The sequence below is a fragment of the Physeter macrocephalus genome, chromosome 19, assembly GCF_002837175.3.
Source record: "Physeter macrocephalus isolate SW-GA chromosome 19, ASM283717v5, whole genome shotgun sequence".
Taxonomy (NCBI): domain Eukaryota; kingdom Metazoa; phylum Chordata; class Mammalia; order Artiodactyla; family Physeteridae; genus Physeter; species Physeter macrocephalus.
In genome coordinates this window covers 14,339,946-14,361,540 of record NC_041232.1, presented here as the reverse complement: position 1 = coordinate 14,361,540, position 21,595 = coordinate 14,339,946, and the positions used below count along the sequence as shown (strand labels likewise).

Here is a 21,595-nt window from a genome sequence, read left to right as displayed (position 1 = left end):
TATCCGTCTGCCTGTTCCCGAACCCACCTGCCAAAGCTCACTTTGGTGTATGCTCCTGTAAAGCTGGGGAAAGCAGCGCTCTTCATCCCAACAAAACTTGCTTAATAAAATTCATTTTTAATAAGCTTTGGCTGACATCAGTGACTTACAGGTTGCAAGCAAATTATTAATTCACCACTCAAATACAACAGTTGTATATTGCAAGGCTGCATGAAAAGAATCTCAGCATTTTTAAGGGAGTGTGAGCACTGACTTAAACCCTACCACGATTCAGGGTGAAGATTTTTCTGGAATCATGTTTCCATTCATCTAGGAGTCTCAGGGCTAAAAGATAATCCAGGGCATAAGGAGGTAACGTATTCAACTGCAAAAACAGCGCAAGGCTAAGCATGAAGGCCAAGAAGGATCTCTAGAGGAAAAAAGAGGAAGAGCTGACAGTTCTCGGCGGGTAAAGAAGGAACAAGAAGGAACAGAATGTTAAATCAGGACAGAAGTGTTGGCTGTACAGAAAACAACAGAAAAAAATCTGCAAGTGTAATTGGAAGACAAAGGGGTCCTTGCCTAAAAAAATAATGGAAAGTCATTTGTCTAATGTCATGCTAGCTCCCCTCCTACAGCTAATCAGCTTTACTCATCAAGAAAGAGAGGCATCACTTTCTCTATGCCCAGATCCAACTTGAGACTCCTTATCATAACTATGGAGGGAATCGAGGAAAGCTGCACACAGTACAAGACTATCATTCACAGCCCTGGACTTCCTTCTGCTTTCTCTTTTGGATTTTTTGACTATGGTGAGGTGGAGAAGTCTACCTTATCCACTCAGTAAAGAAACAAGAGATATGTTCCCTGTCCTCATACAAGCAGAATAAAGGCAAAGAAAAGTCTGCACTCATGCAAACTGAACTCATAATTAGCCTTTTTTTTTTTTTCTCCCCGCTGCCAGAGGCATTGCTTTCTTCATTCGGTCCCTTCGGGACTCCCTATAAACTGATGTCTGTACTTGACACTACTGCGATGAAGCATAAGAAATCATCTCTGTTTTTAGTTTTGCTGGTGCAGAAAAGTCACGATTCTGGTGGCAGTTGCCTTCTCCATTTTGCCTGTTCAGTTGGCCAGTTCTCTATTATCATCCTAGAGAGTAACGCCTCTGCCTTAGCATACTCCAAACTCTGCCACCACCCTCCTTCATCCAGCCCCCGGGACCTCCAGGACGCAGCAGAGCACGGAGCTTTAGAGCACAGATTCCAACTGCTCATCCTAGTTCTGCCATCTGACCAGCCACGAGACCAGGCTAAATGCACCTGATTCTTCGCTTCCTCATCTATGAAACAGATATTAACACACCTATTATGTTATTCATAGGGCAGTTATGAGAAAAAAATGAAATAATACATGGAAAGGGCCTGGCACAAGTATCCAGGCTAAGCATGCAGTAATTGATTGTTAATAGTACTATTTTCTTTCCTTGAGTGGCATTCCAGGCCCCTTTTTTTCCTTCAACACATACTTTTGATTAGGTCCACATTCCACGTAACCCCCACGTCAGCTTGTTGTTTACACAGAAAGTTGTCTGCCCTTGTCACGAGATAAGCACATGATAGTCGATGACAGTGGAAAGGGGATGGTACAGCAGAAGCTGTCATTCAGAAGTATGAATACTGAAAGTATACATACAACAAGGGCTTTTCCAAGAGAGCTTTTAAAAAAGAATCATCAATTTAAAAAGGTTATACCACAGACGGATCTGCCCTAGTGCACAGAGGATGAAAAGGAGGTAGCCAGCAGGGTGTGAATGACCAGTCCGGGGTATTAGGGCTCCCACACCAACCAACGGTCAGAGACGCCATGCTGGTCTCACTTCTAACACACAGTGTGATTGTTCTTGATCATTTATAAGTTCTGGAGAGCAACAACTGCTTCAAAGCACTGAATTATAATTATGTAAACACCAACATCACAAAGCCAAACTTTTTTTTAAAATCACTGTGCTCTTAGAAAAGGGAACTCTCCTGCACTGTTGGTGGGAATGTAAATGGATACAGCCACTATGGAGAACAGTATGGAGGTTCCTTCAAAAACTAAAAATAGAGCTGCCATGTGATCCAGCAATCCCACTACTGGGCATACATCCTGAGAAAACCATAATTCAAAAAGTCGTGTACCACAATGTTCATTGCAGCACTATTTACAATAGCCAGGACATGGAAGCAACCTAAATGTCCATCGACAGATGAATGGATAAAGAAGATGTGGCACATGTATACAATGGAATATTACTCAGCCATAAAAAGAAATGAAATTATTTGTAGTGAGGTGGATGGACCTAGAATCTGTCATACAGAGTGAAGAGAAAAATACCGTATGCTAACACATATATATGGAATCTAAAAAAAAAAGGTTCTGAAGAACCTAGGGGCAGGACAGGAATAAAGAAGCAGACCTAGAGAGTGGACTTAAGGAGAGTGGACTTAAGGACACGGGGAGGGGGAAGGGTAAGCTGGGACGAAGTGAGAGAGTGGCATGGACTTACATATACTACCAAATGTAAAACAGAGAGCTAGTGGGAAGCAGCCGCATGGCACAGGGAGATCAGCTCGGTGCTTTGTGACCACCTAGAGGGATGGGATAGGGAGAGTGGGAGGGAGACACAAAAGGGAGGGGATATGGGGATATATGTATACATATAGCTGATTCACTTTGTTATACAGCAGCAACTAACACAACAATGTAAAGCAATTATACTCCAATAAATATGTTAAAAATAATAATAACAAAATAAAAGGTGTGAAGAGTGGGGGAAAAAAAAAATCACTGTGCTCTCAGAATTGCATCTAAACTCCAAAATGATGGTCAATCCCAAACAGATCAAGTCCCAGACTCTTATGTAAATGACCTTCCCTGTTGCTACCACTGGCTGGGAATGGCAGGAAAAAAAAAACCCAACATACTAAAGGAAGGTCCACATCTCCACATCGTAAGAAATATGTAGATCCACAAGGTCAGGAGACCAAATGCTGAAGTTCCATGTTGCACCCTTAGAACCTTTCTGGCAAGACATTCTATCATTGGCTCTTATAGTGGAGGCTGTGGTGGGTCACTCAGATTCCCCCTCTGGATCCATGACACCTTCCCCCCAGATGCCCAGAATGCTGCCTGCCACTGGCTCATAGCTGTGTCCCTTCCCAGGCACCGCCCTTGGCCAAAAAGCTGCCTCATTCCAGGTTACACTCCCTCCTCGAGGGCAGTGTGCATCCAATGACTACTCAACAGCTGAGTGTAAAGACCTCTATGTGGGACCCCTCAGAAAGGCCAACCCACGAAACCACCTGCACGCAAATCTCTATCTCAGAGTCTGTTTCACGGAAAATCTAATCTTTACTCCCAAATAGTCCTGTGTTCAGCACATTCACAAGGGCTCTTATGCACAACTCCAGAGACATTAGTCTAGGTAACCTACTTCCCTTTCTACTAAGAAGGCAACAGTGGAATGCAGGTAAGTTAGAGTGATGTTATACCAAAAAAACAAAAAACTAGAGCAGCTTCAAGGTTAAGTAAATCACTCATAAACTTCTCTCTCGTATTATTAGTAACATATCACCTGGGGAACACCTTACAAAAGATTGAGAGCTACAAGCATGCTTGATCCTTTGGTTAAAAATCCAATTCTTTTATAGGTACAGCATAATTTGACAAGGATGTGGAGCCACATCCTGGACAGAGGCTGCAGCCCAGTAACCACATATACCTTAATAGTAGCAGCAAGACGGTCCTAAGCACTCTCATTTGGTACTACCCTGGTTCACAAAGTGAAAAAAACAAACTACTACTTGCTACTAGTGTGCAGAGAAACACCCTGCCATCTAAAAGGTGCTGTCAGTGCTCGCTTCCGCAGCACATGTACTAAAATTGGAATGATACAGAGAAGATTAGCATAGGCCCCGCGCAAGGATGACACGCAAATTCGTGAAGCGTTCCCTATTTTTAGCAATTATACTCCAATAAAGATGTTAAAAAAAAAATTTAACTGCAGTCTCTAAATTTAAAAAAATTAATAATAAAAAAAAATAAAAGGTGCTATCAGACTTCCATCTAGGCCATTTTGAAGCATGCAGCCACCCTAAAAGTTATGGGCCACATTAACCAACTATATCTATGCTAACTTAAATAGGGAAATGGACAAGTTGGCAGTTCAGAAACTAAGATATTCCAAGAAGAAAAGAGACACTTGAAATACAGGAAACTTGATCGTACTATAAAAATGTCAGTATGACTACAATGTTTAGAGAATAATTTAAAATGGACAAATTTATGCTACAGAAGACCAGTAAATTTAAAGTATTAACATTCCTTCAAATTTAAAGAAGGACACCCTTTGGACAACATACAACTTGGGTTTTAATTTTTTTTTTAATGGTTGAGATATTGATTCTCTCTCCAGTATTGATGACTTGTCCTATTCCCAGGGATGGGGCTCAAGCAGCTCTTCCTCAGGAATCCTCATACAAACCAAAAGTTGAGAACCACAAGCCTAACTTACCAAAAGATGTAAGAATCAATCCTTTCCCAATCAAGCCAAAAAAAAAAAAAAAAAAAAAGCCACCACAAAGGGGTCATGTTACTTTGTTAATTCAAAGTCAGTGAATACTAGATTTTCCCCAAGTCTACTGGACTTACTCCAAAAACGCTAAGAGAAATTGCAAATAGATCCATCCCCAGGGAGGCTGATTTGTACTCCTATGTGCTAATGTAAGACTAATTCTGTAAATGGACTGGTTTTGTGCCTTACTGTTAGAAATTTAACCTGTCTTCTCTTGTTTAGTAGAAGAAGGGATAATTACTAAGAGCCAAACCAGTAAAAAGTGAAGAAACTGACTTAAAGTTTGTTCCCAGTGTAATCTCCAGGGCAAACAACATGAAAGATCTCTCTAGATGGTGTTTTAAGAAACCAAGAAAAGCACCTGAGTTCAAACAATAGATACACAGCATTTCTGCTAAATCTGTCACTGAAAGGAGACAGTTTTCTACATGAATTTATCTCAACTTTCTACATACTGATAAGGAGTAGATGCACACAATCTCAATCAGAAGGAATAGATGAGTTCCAGTTTCACCCGCATTTTCTTTAAGAAAAATAAAATTCGTTGATTAAGGGAAAAAAAGGTCTGAAACACTGTTAAGATAAACAGCCATTCACATTCCCAAATGTGTCTCAAAACACGTTCTTATTTATACAAAAGAAAAAAAAATGAGAGAAGTCCACCAAAATGCTAACAGCTGTAGCCACTGAGCAATGACAAGAGATTTTTGTTTTCGTCTTTCTATTCTTCTGAATTTCCTCAATATTTTTACAATAACCATGTGATAGTTTCACAAAGAAATACTTTTTTTTTTTTTTTTTTTGCGGTACGCGGGCCTCTCACTGTTGTGGCCTCTCCCGTTGTGGAGCACAGGCTCCGGACGCGCAGGCTCAGCGGCCATGGCTCACGGGCCCAGCCGCTCCGTGGCACGTGGGATCTTCCCGGACCGGGGCACGAACCCGTGTCCCCTGCATCGGCAGGTGGACTCTCAACCACTGCGCCACCAGGGAAGCCCTACATTTTTAAGATAAGGTGTTTTATGTTCAAAACACTCTCTGAATTCAGGTCCATGCCAGGTGCTGGGGGGAGGGAGGTACTGTTAGCAAATGTATAAGAAATGATATCAACACTCAAAGAGCTAAAATCTTTTATAGAGCTAAATCACTGTCACATAAAATGGAATAAAAACTGGAGTCCACAAAAGGCAGTAGAGATAGCCCCCCAAAGGTATTCCCAAGTTCATCAGGAAGCCAGCTATTTAGAACCTGGAAATCATTTCTCCGAAGCAACAATGCTGTAAAGAGTAGTTAAGCTCCCAAGCAGTCCACAAAAAGCCAACTTATCTTTTAACATTTAACCTAATCCCTTGCCTCGCTATGAGAAACAGCAAAAGGTATTCAATAAATTTGTGTTGACGGCACACGTGGATGATATAACTGAACTTTAACACTACAATACCTAACAGGTACATTGCACTGCATACAGCAGATGCACATTAAACGTCCATGGGATTTGATTTTTTTTAATGGGCTTCGCAACTTCAAGAGCCATTATCATTCACCACCCACTGGTATGATTCCCCTGGGCACTCTGGCAAGGGGTGGACGCAAGAGAGCAATCTAAACGACTGGGCAGCGAGGGCAGGGGCGACCCCAGGAGGCTGGGCAGTGGAGAAAGCTAGGGAGGCAGAGGAGGCACGACCTCTGCTTTCAAAGCCCCCTTTTAGTCTAAACTGGGATACAGTTTTTCTCTCCAGAAAGAAGTCAGGAGGGGGAGGGGGAGCTCCCTTATCAAAAGCTTCCGGTCCCAGAGGGGCCTGTGTGGGTATGGTTTGTTTGTGGAAAGAGTTTCACGTCAAGGGTCCCAAATACTCCACGCACATTCTTACCATCAGAATTGGCTATATAATTTCTAGAGCCCAGTGGAAAATGGAAATGCAGGGCCCCTTGTTTAATATTAAGAATGTCAAGATGGCAACAACAGAGCATTAAACCAAGCACAGGGTTCTTCTAAGCCTGGGGCCCTATGTGACCACACAGGTCACATGGGCCCACGAGGCCAGCTGGCCCTGGCCACCACAGAACCTTTGCACTTGCCATTCTCTGCCTAGAATGCTCTCCCCCAAATCTCTGCACACTTGCTCCCTCACCTCTTCCATAAGCATGACCTTCCCAGGAAGGCCCTCTTGGATAGCACTATCCCCAACACATACACACTCTATCCCTTCCACCTGCTTTTTTCTTCTCCAGGGCATCTGTTACCTGACAATTATTTGTTCATTGTCCATCTCCCTCTTGCCCAGAATGTGGGCTTTATAAGAGCATGAATTTTTTCTGACTTGTTCACTGCTGTAGCCTCAGTGCCTAGAGGAGTACCTGGTACCAAGAAGCCACCTAATGAGTACTTGAGGAGTGAATGAATGGAGCCCAGGCTGCTTCAAGCAGCAGAACCTTTCAACAAACAAACCGTCCTAAGTTACAAGTTGTTCTAGTGTACACAGAGACCATTTCAAAACGTGCCCAAGTAGACATGTGCTCACTCGTAACAGGAAAAAAATGCATGGCACTGACAAGAAAACGTTTTAGTTGAAGTAAAGGAAAAGGCAGAGAACCCTGGGCTGGAGAGATCAGGGGAGAGTTAACACAGGAACAAGAATCAAGTTAAGCCTTAAAAGGAAGGCAAAGGACAGAAAGAGGAAGGAAAGTCACTCCAGGTAAACTAATGCACGAGTTCACATTTGATTCGGTTGCCTTCTCATTTTGTATTAGTCAGTTTCCTTACTTGTTTCTAACTTTAAAAAAAGAGGAAAGTCAAGTCATCAAATTGACCTGTTGACAACACAGATGTAGGCTCTGACAAATTAAATACTGACAAAGTGAGCAATAAATATTGGCCAACAGTATTAAAACTTTCATCAGGCCTGAAAACCCAAATCGTAACGCTCTGAATGTTCACAGGGGTTCTAACCATCATAGAGCCTCCTTATGAGGCTGCTGTTGGAAGCAGCAGCTCTGCCCATGTTATTTCAATTCCACACATGCCGACGGGGCCCCCACTGCACAGAGTACCATAGGTGGGGTTACAAGAGGAAGACAAGAGACGCTGTCCTCCAGGGATTCCAGGCGGCAGCTTGAAGCAAGAGGCTCACCAGGGATAAGCTTTAGCAAAGAGGAAGTGAGATAGTATAATGAACTTTTCTGCAATACTAATAATAATAGCACCAGTTTTAATTTACTGTCTACTTATTGTAAGGCCAGCTTGGTGCTAAGAATGTCCCAGCCTCTACACAAGATCATACTAGCCTGGTCCTCAATTGATAAGTAAGGCAGGGTAAGTGACCTGCCCAAGGTCAGACAACAAGTCAGCAGCAGAGACCGCATCTGAACTCAGGTCCGCCCGATTCCGAGCCTGGATTTGTAACCAGAGCCATCCTGCTCCATTAATGTTACCCTTTCAGTTAAAAGAAGCAAGACTAGGCTTCTGAGGTCAGGGACTGTGTCCATTCTGCTTACTACCGATTCCCTGGCACCCAGCTGATCCATAAATATGTTGGATGAACAGAAAACACCTACATTGCTACAGTTAGTGCCACTTCAAACAGTTACCCACTCAAAGTGGTCATCTGTTGTTTCTGCCCAACATCCATCCCCTCTTTTCTTTTAGGAAACCACCCCACTCTTGGTCAACATGGCTTAGGTGGGGCTGACCCCACTCTTATCTTCAGGAGTGGGCAGTGGATAGGAGCCTGGCCAATTTGCATCAGTGACTGGTTTGAGGATGGCTCCATGACCCAGTCTGGATCAATGGGAATTTAAGTTCATGACTTATGCTGCATGAAACAGATGCTCTCTTTCCCCTGGGTTGCTAAGCTGACAGAATATAAGACTGGAGTTGCTGGCAGCCATTTTATCCCAAATTGGGATAAAGCCAATTCTATGAATAAAGCCAAGGCTATGAATAAAGCCAACAAAAGGAAAGCAGGACTGAGAGATGGAGAGATTTCTACAGAGAAAAAAAATTTTCTAACTATTGAGGTAACTGATGTTAACTAAACTTACTGTGGTAATCATTTTGTAACACATATATATGTCAAGTCACCGTGCTGTACCTGTCAGTGTTCTATGTCAATTATATCTCAGTAAAACTGGGGTGGAGGGAGGACAAAAAAAAGAGAGATGGAGAGACTTCTAGTTACATCATAAAACCACCCAGAACAAGGACCACACCTGGAATTTTCAGTTACATGAATCAACAGATTCCAGTTTGGTTTTTTTAAGCCAGTCTGAGTTGGGAGCTGACTGCTTGCAGCCCAGAGCCCTGACACATCACCAAAGTAGAGACGGGACCGAGCAACTGGACTTCATAACCACCACAGGGGAGAAAGCAGCAGCAACTATACTCCACTATCTGTGAGAAGCCTGAGTTTACTGAGAAAGGGAAAAAAGACAAAAAAAGACAAAGTGCCTACTGCCTCTAAAATTCTATGCAGGGCTGTCTCATTTCTTTCACTAACTGAAACATATACCAAGAAGACAATTTAGGTGTCCCTAACTCACCACCTAAAACAGATGGTTTCTAAGCACTACTACTAAAAGCTTTACAAGAGAAGACGAGGCTCAATGGGAGTCATTTCTAAGTTTTCATTTCAGCTGCGCTTGTCCATCAGTCTTGCCTGTACCCGACCATGTGACACTATAAGGCGATGCTGTGCCCATATCAAGAGGCAATTTCACTCCTGACTGCTAACGTACTAGTTGTTCTTGCTCCAGTGATGATACTGGAAACTGAAGTGAAAGAGACTGCACCAAAAATACAACAGGATGTGCTGGTAAAAGAGTGCTCCAAAGGTGGGGAAAAAAGGGGAGAGGGGTTGTTAGGAGGTGGTACCGGCTTTTTATTTCCCTTTCATGTCAACTGGATGAGCCTGTCAGTTTCTGGGGAGTCCCAAATGGAACTAAATTTTCCTTTCCAGGAGTCATCCACAGATCAAAGGATTCTTGGGAAGACATAAGACAAAGATCACAAACTCATGGCCCAAGGCAAATCTAGTCGAAGGTGAGGCATCGTTTTCTATCAGTTAACAAAAACTAAAAGTGGGAAGAGTTTTTGTGGTAGATTGTTATATTAACTAGTCCCCTAATTTGTTCATGCCTCTCTGTGTTCAAGCATTTGGGTATCTGACTCTGGGTGAGGCCATATGAATTGCGTTGGTCAATGAGCCAATAACATGACCTAGGCAGAGACTTCAAAAGCACTTGGGGGTCGGGACTTGCCTTTTTGCTGCTCTCTTAACTCCGGTAAGGTCCACCAGGGCTACCGTGCTGGAAGATGAAACACAGTCCAGACACACACACACACACACACACACACACACACACACACACACACCCAGAAGCGGAGCTGCCTCGCTGACAGGAGTTAACCTCAGACAGGTACATGAGCCCACTCATGCCCAGCTCAACTGTCGCTCTGCAAGATGGTGAGCTAAATAAATCTTGGTTGTCTTAAGCCAAAGTTTTGGGGGTTTTTTGTAGCAAAAAGTGATAGAACCCACATAAAAATACATAATCGCAATTTGGGGGGAAAAAAGCCTAAGGACTCTGCAACACCAGGACCACATTCCTACACGGCAACAAGCAGCTGACCTGGGCAGAGGCTCTCGCTTTTAGCCCAGCCACAGCTTACATTTTCCAATTTGTCACTATCATCTCATCCATGCTAGGGTCACGTTCAGTTGCCATATGTCGTCTCAGTTGGGTGGTGGTATATTTATGGCAAAGAAGAAAGTGAAATACTATATTCCACATAATCCAGTTACTATGAAAAGTGAAAAACCAGTACAACCACTTTGGAAAACGGTCATTATCTACTAAGGCTGAACATACACATATCTTGTAACCCAGCAATTCCACTCCTAAGCAAATACCCAAGAAGAGTGTGTACATATGTTCCAAAAGATGTACAAAATGTTCACAGCAGCACTATTCCTGACAGCCCCAAACTGGCTATTAACAAACTAGTTATCAATGCCCATCAACAGTAGAATTAGTAAGGTGGCATATTCATAGGGATAAATCTTATACATAATGCTGTGCACAAGAACCCAAAAGTATGTGTTGTATGATTCTACTTATATAGCTCAAAATCAGATAAAATTAAAATAAGACGTTAGAAGTCAGGTGAGTGGTTACCCTTGGGTGGAATGGCACACATAGGGGTTCTGAAAAGCTGGTAATGCTGTTCTGTAACCTGGGTGCTGTTTACATTGATGTGTACACTCTTGGAAATACATCAAGATGTACATTTATGGTTGGTACACTTCAATAGAGAGGTTGCCTTTTAATTTTTAAAAAGTGGGGAAACAAGACCAAGAGGAGGGCTGTGCTTCAAGAAAAAATGGTTAAGTATTTTTCTTTAGGGGTACTGTGAAGACAATATCTACACCATTATGTTTACTACTTAATGTGACAAAAAGAACGGTAGCCATTATGAAACAAATTATTACAAAAGTATGGCTGGAATCTGAAGACACAACACCTGATGAACTAGGAAAAAAAGGATCAAATGAGTAACATGTAGCCTACTTCACTCATTTGCATTTCCTCCCTGCCCTCTGTGGGCTTTGGGACTTACAACCCCTGAAATACCTTTTCTATAAAGGCTGCCATCACTTCTCAGACTGAAGATACTGGGTGGGTCCCTTAAAACAATTACTTTCCTAAACCTCATCTGTCATATGGGGCTAATGCTGTCCACAGGAGAGGGTCATTGGGAGAACTGAAGAAGACAATGTCTCTAAACCCTGACAAGACAATACCCAGGAGACAAACAAGCACGCAATGAATTATTACTTTTTTATTTATAGCAGTGTTACTGATGATTGCCAAGTACAAAAAACAAACAAGAAAACAAAACCACTAGCGGTGCCCCAAAGTTTGGATGCTCCTCACGGTAGTTTAGAGCCTAGCAGAACCTAATGTGGCAACGCCAAAGGGAGCAGAAGGGATCAAGGGCATATACCCCAGGGCAGGCTTTTTCTAACTATAAATGAAACAGATTCTGAAGTCCCTTGGATCCTCCAGCAGGCAGGCCGCTTCCATTTTTAGGATACTTCAGTTAGGGCTCCACTATTTTTGGTATCAATGCCTGTGCCTCAGGAATGCTAGGACTAGAAAGACAAGGGAATCAAGACCTCAAACCAAAACAAGCTGTACAGCTGAGAACAATGTCTCAAACTCACCTGATCATCCCAATCACCAGGTTTCTGGGCCCCTCCTCTGGAAACTGATGCAGCAGGGCTGGGAAGGGCCAGAACCTATATTTTAATAAGGCTTAATGGGATTGTTACAGCAAGTCAAGTTTAGGGAACTCCTACCTGGTGAAATTTAAAGTCCAACAGATCTGAATCCAAATTCAATCCCAAGAACTTGCAGCTGGGTAACCCTGGGCAAATTACAGAAAACCTGCATTTCCTCGTTTGTAAAATGAGACTGACAGTACCTACCTCCCAAGATGGATGCGACTCCTGAATACAATGCCACATTCAGTGGGGAGGATTTGTGAGGCCCCAAATGTGCCTTTGTCCTAATAATCCACATTCCTGTTTCTCTTTACCCCCAGAGCTGCTCTTGCCTCAGCCTACAAGTTTACTTTTGTGGGGATAACTTCTGTGTAGATCTGGACTGGCCTGAACAACTTATCAGGTGCTAAGTCACCTTCCCAAGGCATTGAAAAATTTAATTTTTACATGTAAGACTTCTGCAGTGATGACCCGCTTCTTACAGAAGCACGCATGACGCCAATATGAATTTTCACGTATAAGAATTAACACATTAAATGAGAACGCTTATAACACACACATATACACACAAAAAAAGGTTATATCTAACCTTAGAGATAGGCGAGCACAGAACCAGAAACTCTGAAATCTTTTTTTTTAATTTTTTTAATTTTTTATTTTTTTAACATCTTTATTGGAGTATAACTGTTTTACTCTCTGAAATCTTATAGCTACTAATGTTATTTGAATATACTACATATTATGTTGAATAAGCCATTTCTTCTGGAAACAGAAACTCTGAAATCTTTTTTTTTTAATTTTTTTAATTTTTTATTTTTTTAACATCTTTATTGGAGTATAACTGTTTTACTCTCTGAAATCTTATAGCTACTAATGTTATTTGAATATACTACATATTATGTTGAATAAGCCATTTCTTCTGGAAACAGCTTAACAATTACAGAATTACTCCCTATTGAGAAGCCATAGACGCTGTCTTTGAGCGCAATTTAAGTCATTAAAACCTGCTGCCTTTTTCCAACTCTTAAACATGAGTGTGTTGTGTTTCAGGTGATCGTGATTGTGCCAACTGTGTGAAAGGGGCTTGCTTTTTTTTTTTTTTTTTTTTTTTTTAAAGAGAGAGGGTTCCTGGCTTCCTCCAGATTCTGGAAGGGATTCATGCCCCACAAAATTAGCACTATGATTAGCATGGAGGTTCCTATCAAAAGTTTTTTTTCTGCTTTAACTGAAGTAATACATGAACAGTTAGAAAAACTTGAACTGTACAAACACTATATAGAGAAACGTTAAAATTCCTTCCTGTCCACGTCGTGAGTTCTCTTCCACAAAGGCAACCCTGTTAAAAGTTTAGGAACCCTTCTAGATCAGGATTTCTCGGTCTCATACTTGCTGACATTTTAGGCCAGATAATTTTTTGTGGGTGCTGTCCTGTGCATTGTAGAATGTTCATGAGCATTCCTGGCCTCTACGCACTAGACGCTTGCAGCGAACACCCCCCCGCCCCAATTGTGGCATTTTTTTAAAGAGAGAGGGTTCCTGGCTTCCTCCAGATTCTGGAAGGGATTCATGCCCCACAAAATTAGCACTATGATTAGCATGGAGGTTCCTATCAAAAGTTTTTTTTCTGCTTTAACTGAAGTAATACATGAACAGTTAGAAAAACTTGAACTGTACAAACACTATATAGAGAAACGTTAAAATTCCTTCCTGTCCACGTCGTGAGTTCTCTTCCACAAAGGCAACCCTGTTAAAAGTTTAGGAACCCTTCTAGATCAGGATTTCTCGGTCTCATACTTGCTGACATTTTAGGCCAGATAATTTTTTGTGGGTGCTGTCCTGTGCATTGTAGAATGTTCATGAGCATTCCTGGCCTCTACGCACTAGACGCTTGCAGCGAACACCCCCCCGCCCCAATTGTGGCATCCAAAAATGTCTGCAGACACTGCCAAAACGCGGGACAAAATCGCTCCCAGCTGGGAACCACACCTTCCAGGGATACTCAATGCACGCACAAACTCAGGGGTGTGTACCTCTACTCATTTCCCCACCCCCACACTGGTGGCACACAGTTACTTTCCAACTCATTAGGCCATTTGTACCGGGGCGACGGCCAGCCCGTGCCTCGGCGGGAGGCGACGGCCACTCACCAGGTCCCGGATGAGCTGGTCCACCAGCTGCTCCCCGCCGCCGGCAGCCTCGCGGGCCGGAGGGGAGCGGGAACGGCTCGCCGCTTCCTGCCTCTCGGCCCGGGTCGCCCGCGCCGCCGGTGGCCGCCCCGCGCCCTCCAAAAGGCCCTGGGCCAGCGCCAGGTACCCCGAGGCCTGCTGCTCGCCGCGCCCAGGGACCACCTCGGGCCGCCGCGGCCGCCGCTCGGCAGCCTCGGGCCGCCGCCGCTTCCTCAGCGCCTGGGCCTGCGCCAGCTCCTCCTGCCAGCGCCGGCGGAACTCGTCCAGACTGTGGTCGGCCATCGCCGCCGCTCCCGGCCCGCCGCCGCGTCCCCCTCGGCCCACCAGGTGCCACGGGACGGTCCCTCCGCGGGAAGTGTCCGCCGCCGCCGGAAACCGCCGCCGCTGCCGCGCTCGGGTTCCGGGTGGCCTGCCCGGCCCCGCCCCCACTGCTCCCCGCCGGCTGTCCCTGGCGCTGTGGCTTGCGGCAACCCAGGCCGGGGTCTGTGCCCTGCCCCCGCCCCCAGCTTCTCAACTTTCCGCTTGTGGCTTTTGCCAAGCGCAGACTGTGCGCCAAGCCCTGTTTTTTCATTCAAACATGCACTGAGCAACTACTATGTCAGGTGCTGAGAATTCAGTATTTGAATCTGCAGCAACAAAAATAATCTCTTCCCTCTTGGGGTTTGCATTCAAGTGACGGAGTGAGAAGGAGGAGGCGTTCAACAAACGAATATGAACGTTTGAATCCGTGGGAGGCGCTAGGAAGAAGCTAAAACAAGGTAAGGTAATAAAACAAGGCGAGGGACGGGGATGGAGGATTACTTTTAGAAGGATGGTCAGAGAATGGACTCTCTGATACGTCATGTGAACTAAAAGCTAAATGAGGAGAGAAACCAGCCATGGGAAGATCAGATCTCAGAAGAGATCTTTCCAGAATGAACTGCAAGTGAGAGGGCTATGAGATTGGAAAGAAAGAGGCATACAATAACATACCAACTTCTAAGGGCTTTGTATCTGTTGTTCACTCTTCAGAGACTTTTATCCCCACCTTGACCTGGTTAACTCTTACACATCTTTCATATCTCAGTTCTCCTCCCAAACCCCGCCCCCGCAAATCAGGTCTCCCTGCTATTCATTCTTAACAGCATCCCATACTTATAGCACAGAACACAATTTGTAAGTTTATATCTGTGTGATGTCTTACTAACATCTCCCTTCCCTACTGGACTGTCAGTTCTCAGCTTGGGGGCCAGTGATTAATAGGAGCTCAATAAATATTTACTTCATAAAGTGAAGAACTACTGTCTCCACTTTACAGATAAATAGCCACAGATCACACAGCTGGTAATTTGCAGACCCAGGATTCTAATCCTCTTACTCCATACCTGACCTATTAATTATCAGAATCATAGAGCCCACACATCTAAACCAGCTAGGAACCATTTGGTGGCACCTCTGGTTACTGTGTGTGTGTGTGTGTGTCTGTTTTCAAATTCAGTGATATCACCAGCATGGTTGTTGACAACCTGGGTGCCAGAGTTGGATCTAGGTGGGAATCCCAGCACCTTCATTTACTCACATCCTCTTTCTTCCAGCAATTCCACTTCTAGGAATTTATCCAAGAGAAGAAAATTGAGGAGTTCAAAGAATACCTTCAAGGAGGTTCCCTGAAGCTACATTGTTTATAGTGCTAAATATCAGAAGCAATCTAAGTAGTTGACAATAGGGCATTGGTTAACTAAGTTATGCTCCATGAGAATGTAAGAAAGATCCTAACTGGCTTGTCAGCTTCATGAGAGCAGAGACCTGATTTGTTCTTTGCTATGTCTTCAGTGCTCAAAACAGTGTCTGGCACATAGTACTACAAATAATGAATGAGTAAATGAAAAACTGTGCAGCTATTGAAAAACTGTGCAACTATTAAATTACATTGGAGAAGAAAACTTAACTATATGAAAATTATTCACAATATAGCAAAGTCAGGATACATAACTGTATGTATGGCATGATCCCAGTGGTGTCTCTTAAAGAGAGTATATGCATTAAGAAGAATATACACCCAAATCTTACCAAAAGAGATCTCTAGAGAGAACAGAACCGTGGGTGTTTTAGCGTTCTTTTTCTTTATCTGTATAATTTGCTACAATAAATGTTGTCCCAGCCTGAGTTCCTCCAGAAAGCAGAGCCTGAGACCGAGGCTTGCAGGCAGCTAGTTATTTGTAGGAGTCATTCCAGAGAAGAAGCGTGGGGGACCGAGAAGACTGAAACAGGGAAGGAGGGACAGCTAATCCAAAGAGCATTCTTGAGTTGGTCATGTTCTGGGCAACTTACACTCAATCTCACTGGGACCTTCTAAGGAGCCCTGAAGATTGTCCTCCCAAGAAGTAAGAGCTGGAAGGGAACATTTATCCACTGGCTCATCCTCTGTTAGAGAAAGGTTAAACCATGGGTTTTTCATAATCTTTCACATACAGGTTGAATATAAGTAAACAGATTCCCATGGATGTCCCACACCAAGGCAGTGAAGAGACGCTGGGGCAAAAAGCAAGAGATACTCTACACAACTAACAGGAGGGACTGTCAGGCACAAGTCAGTAGCTACAGCCAGGGCTAAAGTAAATGGCAAATCAAGAGGATGTAGTGTAGGGCATTAGAAGTGCCCAATAAGTATTTTTAGTTATAAAGATAAAATGAAAAAAAATGAAAAAAAAAAAGATAAAATGAGCTATTTTCCCCCCAGACACTCAGCTAACCTCCCACTTCATTCTAGATGCTTTCCATTTGAATTCAAAAGATGAAACTTGTTTTTATTTATCTGCTTGTGGGTCAAAAGGCAAATAAGGCTCTTTTTATATCTCTAGGACTTATGGAGCATCTAATACTTGAAAAGCAAACTAGAAAAAGTTGTAAATGCCTAATTTTGATGGTCAAAAAGTCAGTTTCCTCTTGCCCCTTTAAAAGAATTTTAAGGGGCAGAGGGGGCAGGCTAATGGGGCAATTAGTCACCCCGGGAAAATGAAAAGAGGGGAGAAAAATGCTAAGAGGAAGGGAAACACTATCCTTTTCTCAGTATTGCCTACCATTCACTAAGAATATTATGTTGATTTTATATCTTCCCAATTAAATAGCAAATTCCTGGGCCTCCATATCCTCAAATGAAAAATAAAGGTAAAGGGCTTCCCTGGTGGTGCAGTGGTTAAGAATCCTTCTGCCAATGCAGGGGACACGGGTTCGAGCCCTGGTCCGGGGAGATCCCACATGCCGCGGAGCAACTAAGCCCGTGCGCCACAACTACAGAGCCTGCGCTCTAGAGCCCGCGACCCACAACTACTGAGCCCGCATGCCACAACTACTGAAGCCCGCGCGCCTAGAGCCCGTGCTCTGCAACGAGAAGGCACCGCAATGAGAAGCCCGCACGCCGCAACGAAGAGTAGCCCCCACTCGCCACAACTGGAGAAAGCCCACGCGCAGCAACGAAGACCCAACGCATCCAAAAGTAAATAAGTAAAATAAATAAATTTATTTAAAAAAATAAAGGTAAAGATATCTTCCCTTCAGAGTAAGGCTGGTAAGATGCCATAAGATGTGCCATATGCTAGCATCCATAAGGCACATGGCAGGCATTCTATGAATGATCGTTATGATCCACATTAATATGGTCTTGGCAGTTAGAGATTATGTCTAACCTATCCTCTGTACGTCTAGTGTTCCATGAGCCCCACCTTTTCCCCTATCAAGAGTGTTCCTTGCAAGTCCAATCCATTAGAGATCTTTGGTTGCAAGCAACAGATGTCAAATCTCGATTCCTCAAGCGTAAAGTAATCGAACTCGGAGAAATAAAGGAAAAGAGGAATGACTAGACCCTTGGAATGCCCAGAACCAGATCAGATTCAGAGATGTCATTATAGGAAATCCTGAACCATCCATTTTGGTTACACTCACCACCTGTCTTCCATGTTCTAGGATTCAAAATCCCAGAGCAGGAGCTTTCAGAGTGTGGCCCTTGGACCAGCATCACCTGGGGACTCCTTAGGAATGCAAACCGTCAGGCCAGACTACTGAATAAGATACTCTGATGCAACCCTAGCAACCTGTGCTTTAGCAGTCCCTCCAGGTGACTCTGATGCACAGTCCAGTTTGAGAGCCACCACCCCAGAGGATCACTGGAATGGCCTAGTTTGGGTCACATTCCAGGCCCTGACTGAGGAGCGGGGACTACAGTGGGGTGCATTTCCAGGACCGTATGAAGTGAGGCAGCAGATTTCCCCAAAACAGCAGAAGGGGGAAGGGATACTGGACCAGGCTAAAACGCTGCAAGGCTGTCATGGGAAGGAGGCTCCGGGAAGTCAGAGTGCTTCCCAGGCCCGCACACCTCCTCTGCCCATGGTCGAGATGTCGTACGCTCCCCTCCAAACCCCAGCTCTGCCGGAGCCCCAGAAAGATGGCTGAAAAATGGCCATCACCCTTCCCCAAGTACCTCCTGCCTCACTCCTCCTCAGACCACTCATATGCTGGACTACAAGCGTTCAAGAACTTCTTCACTGCAGACTCAGGGAGGCCTCAAAAAAGTAGTTACAGGGCTTCCCTGGTGGCGCAGTGGTTGAGAGTCCGCCTGCCGATGCAGGGGACACGGGTTCGTGCCCCGGTCCGGGAAGATCCCACGTACCGCGGAGCGGCTGGGCCCGTGAGCCATGGCCGCTGGGCCTGCGCGTCCGGAGCCTGTGCCCCGCAACGGGAGAGGCCGGGACAGTGAGAGGCCCGCGTAACGCAAAAAAAAAAAAAAAAAATAGTAGTTACAGTGGGGGACAGGAGCAAAGATCATTAACTTGCTCTCATGTACAAGGTAAGAGGGTTTATCGGTTTCCATGGCTGCTGTAACAAATTAATAACACACAAACTAAGTGACTTAAAAACAACACGCAATTATTCTTTTTCAGTTCTAGAAGCCAGACGTCCAAGATCTATTACACGGGGCTGAAATCAAGGTGCTGGCAGGGCCCTGCTTCCTCAGAGGCTTCAGAGGAGAATCTGTTTTCTTACCTTTTCCAGCTTCTAGAACGTGCACTCCTTGCGTTCCTTGGCTCGTGGCTTCTTCCGTCATCTTCAAAGCCAGCAGGGTAGCGTCTTCCTTCTACCATCACACTACCTTCCGTCTCTATGTTCAGATCTCCCTCTGGCTCCCTCTTATAAGGATTCCTGTGATTACATAAGGCCCACCTGGGGAATCCAGGCTCCTCTCCCCATCTCAAGATACTTAATTTACTCGTTTTTTTTTTTTTTTTTTTTTTTTTGGCCACTGCGCAGCATGCGGGATCGCAGTTCCCCGACCAGGGATGGAACCTGTACCCCCTGCAGTGGAAGCGAAGAGTCTTAACCGCTGGCCCTCCGGGGAAGCCCCTCAAGGTCCTTAATTTAGTCACATCAGCAAAAACCTTTTTGCCATCTAAGGTAGCATTCCAAGGTGCCAGAGATTAGGACCTGGCTATCTTTGGGGGCCATTGTTCAGCCTACCACAGAAGGCCTTCAGTGACCAGAGTCAAACGCCTTCAGGTGACCCCACGAAATCAGAATGAGGCAAGTAGAGCAGGTGTGGACAGCGGCGAATGGAGTGTGGACGCCTGTCTAGAGGGGAAACCGAAACTCTGCTCCAGCCACCGTTGGATCTTCATCCAAATCTTCTAAAACCCGGTATCTTGATTTTTAATGACTAGCAACAAATTTTGATGTTTAAAGAATAAAGATTTTTATTAAAAGTGTAAATTGCATTCAGTAGCCTCCAAACCCCAACGGTAGGTCATTCTTGAGCAGTCCATCAATTAGGACAAAGCCCCCTTCCACTTACCATTAAGATACCTCTTTAGCTCTCCTGAGCAGGATTGAGGAATGACACCTCATTTGGGGCCACCAATGAGTGAACAACACCAGGAGACTAACGTGAAACTAATAGAAAGAAATAATTGTGACTTCAAAGTCTAGGGTTTAGAAACATTAACAAAAACATCAGAATTTTACAAGCAGCCATTTCGCATATCAACATGACCCTGGTGTATTCATCGCTACAGGCATTATTGCCCTTTGTTGCTGTTTTATGCCTTCATAAATAGCAAAATATAAAATTCCTTGGGGAACAACTGTGGTCTTAAAGAAAAACTATCTATAGCAAGCAACAATTTGCTTGTTCTTGAGAATTCTCCCATCAATAATTCCATTTTTTAAAATGTTGCACAGACGGAATTGTGTCAGCTGCCAGTTACAGACTTAATCACTTAAAAGGAGGTTGTCCCATATGGACACCAGTCCCCATTTCTGTTTCTCTCTCCTCAGTCTCCTCTTGTTTTTATCGAAGCCCTCACCCCTTTCATCTCCCCAGCCTGGTTCCAAAGCCCCTCCCTCCGTAGGTGTTACTCTCCCCAGGGTTCTATCCCTGGCTCCCTTTTATTTGTCTTGAAAATTCAGTTCCACCTGAGGCTCATCAGAGATGCTCTGTTAATGGAGGTGGCCATGGTTTTGGGGCTCTCACTCCAGCTTAGACTCTGAGACTCCAAGAGCTGATTTCCTTGCCTGCCTACTTAAGAAGCAACACACCAAGGCAAGCTTGGGTTTTTCCTGGAGCCGTCCCGGTCTGGGTTCACAGGAACAGATTCTTGTTAGCATGACTTTGACCCTGACTCCGTTAAGACAAGAACGCTGACATCGTTTCTTCAATTCCAAATTCTCCCTCCCAACTTGTTTCTCTGCAACCCCGACCAAGTGTTTCCTATCTCAGCAAATGACAGCCGCTACCCTGACGCTGCAGCCAAGAAGCTGGCTGTCCCTCTTTGCCTTCCTCTCACATCAGCAAGTCCTGACAATTCTACCTTCACAATATATCTTGAATCTGTCTGCTTGTCTCCACCTCCCCTGCCACCATCCTGGTCCAAGTAGGGTTGCCAGATAAAATACTGATGCCCAGTTAAATTGGAATTTCAGATAGACAATTTTTTTTTTTTTTAGTATAAGTATGCCTACGCAAAATTTGAATTTCAGATAAGCAAAGAATAACTTTTTAGTATAAATATGTCCTATGCAATCTGTGGGACATACTTATATTTAAGAAAAAATTATTTGCTTATCTGAAATTCCAATTTAACTAGGTGCCCTTTGTTTTCACTTGTTAAATCTGACAGCCCAAAGTCCAAGGCACCATCATCACACCTGGAGTATCTCCTCACTGGTCTCCCTACCTCCACTCTGGCTCCTGGCAATGCGTAAAAACCGACAGAGAGCTTGTGAAAAAGTGAATCATGGACTTCCCTGGCGGTCCAGTGCTTCAGATTCCGTACTTCCAATGCAGGGGGCGTGGGTTTGATACCTGGTTGGAGAACTAAGATCCCCCATGCCCTGCAGCGAGGCCAAAAAAAAAAGAAAGAAAAGAAAAAGTGAATCAGATCAGCACACTCCCCCGTTGAAAACACCTCAAGGTGCCTCACCTATTCTTGAAATAACAAATCCTTTTTTTTTTTTTTTTTTTTTTTTTGCGGTACGCGGGCCTCTCACTGCTGTGGTCTCTCCCG

The 21,595-nt window shown here is 44.2% G+C and overlaps 1 protein-coding gene, 1 long non-coding RNA gene and 1 other non-coding gene across 6 annotated transcripts in view; 2 read left to right on the top strand and 1 right to left on the bottom strand.

Annotated features, from left to right (window-relative positions):
• FBXW8 (F-box and WD repeat domain containing 8) overlaps nucleotides 1-14,396 on the bottom strand; it is a 125,497-nt gene extending 111,101 nt beyond the window's left edge. The window contains exon 1 of the mRNA XM_024121090.2: nucleotides 14,025-14,396. Coding sequence (XP_023976858.1) covers nucleotides 14,025-14,345 — 321 coding nt within the window. The 5' untranslated portion in view covers nucleotides 14,346-14,396. The remainder of the gene's footprint in view (nucleotides 1-14,024) is intronic.
• On the top strand, nucleotides 3,877-3,983 carry LOC112064125 (U6 spliceosomal RNA). The gene has a single exon (XR_002891378.1). It is a non-coding gene; the product is annotated as a U6 spliceosomal RNA (small nuclear RNA).
• LOC114484376 (uncharacterized) lies at nucleotides 8,738-19,869 on the top strand. Of its 4 annotated transcripts, XR_008615998.1 has the most exons (6): nucleotides 8,738-9,424; nucleotides 9,550-9,632; nucleotides 14,737-14,821; nucleotides 17,263-17,538; nucleotides 18,980-19,159; nucleotides 19,347-19,869. It is a non-coding gene; the product is annotated as an uncharacterized lncRNA (long non-coding RNA). The 4 variants fall into 4 exon arrangements; XR_003677203.2 differs by lacking the exon at nucleotides 19,347-19,869 and having other exon boundaries at nucleotides 17,171-17,538; nucleotides 18,980-19,327; XR_008615997.1 differs by lacking the exon at nucleotides 19,347-19,869 and having other exon boundaries at nucleotides 8,742-9,405; nucleotides 18,980-19,323.
• Nucleotides 19,870-21,595: the final 1,726 nt, after the last annotated feature.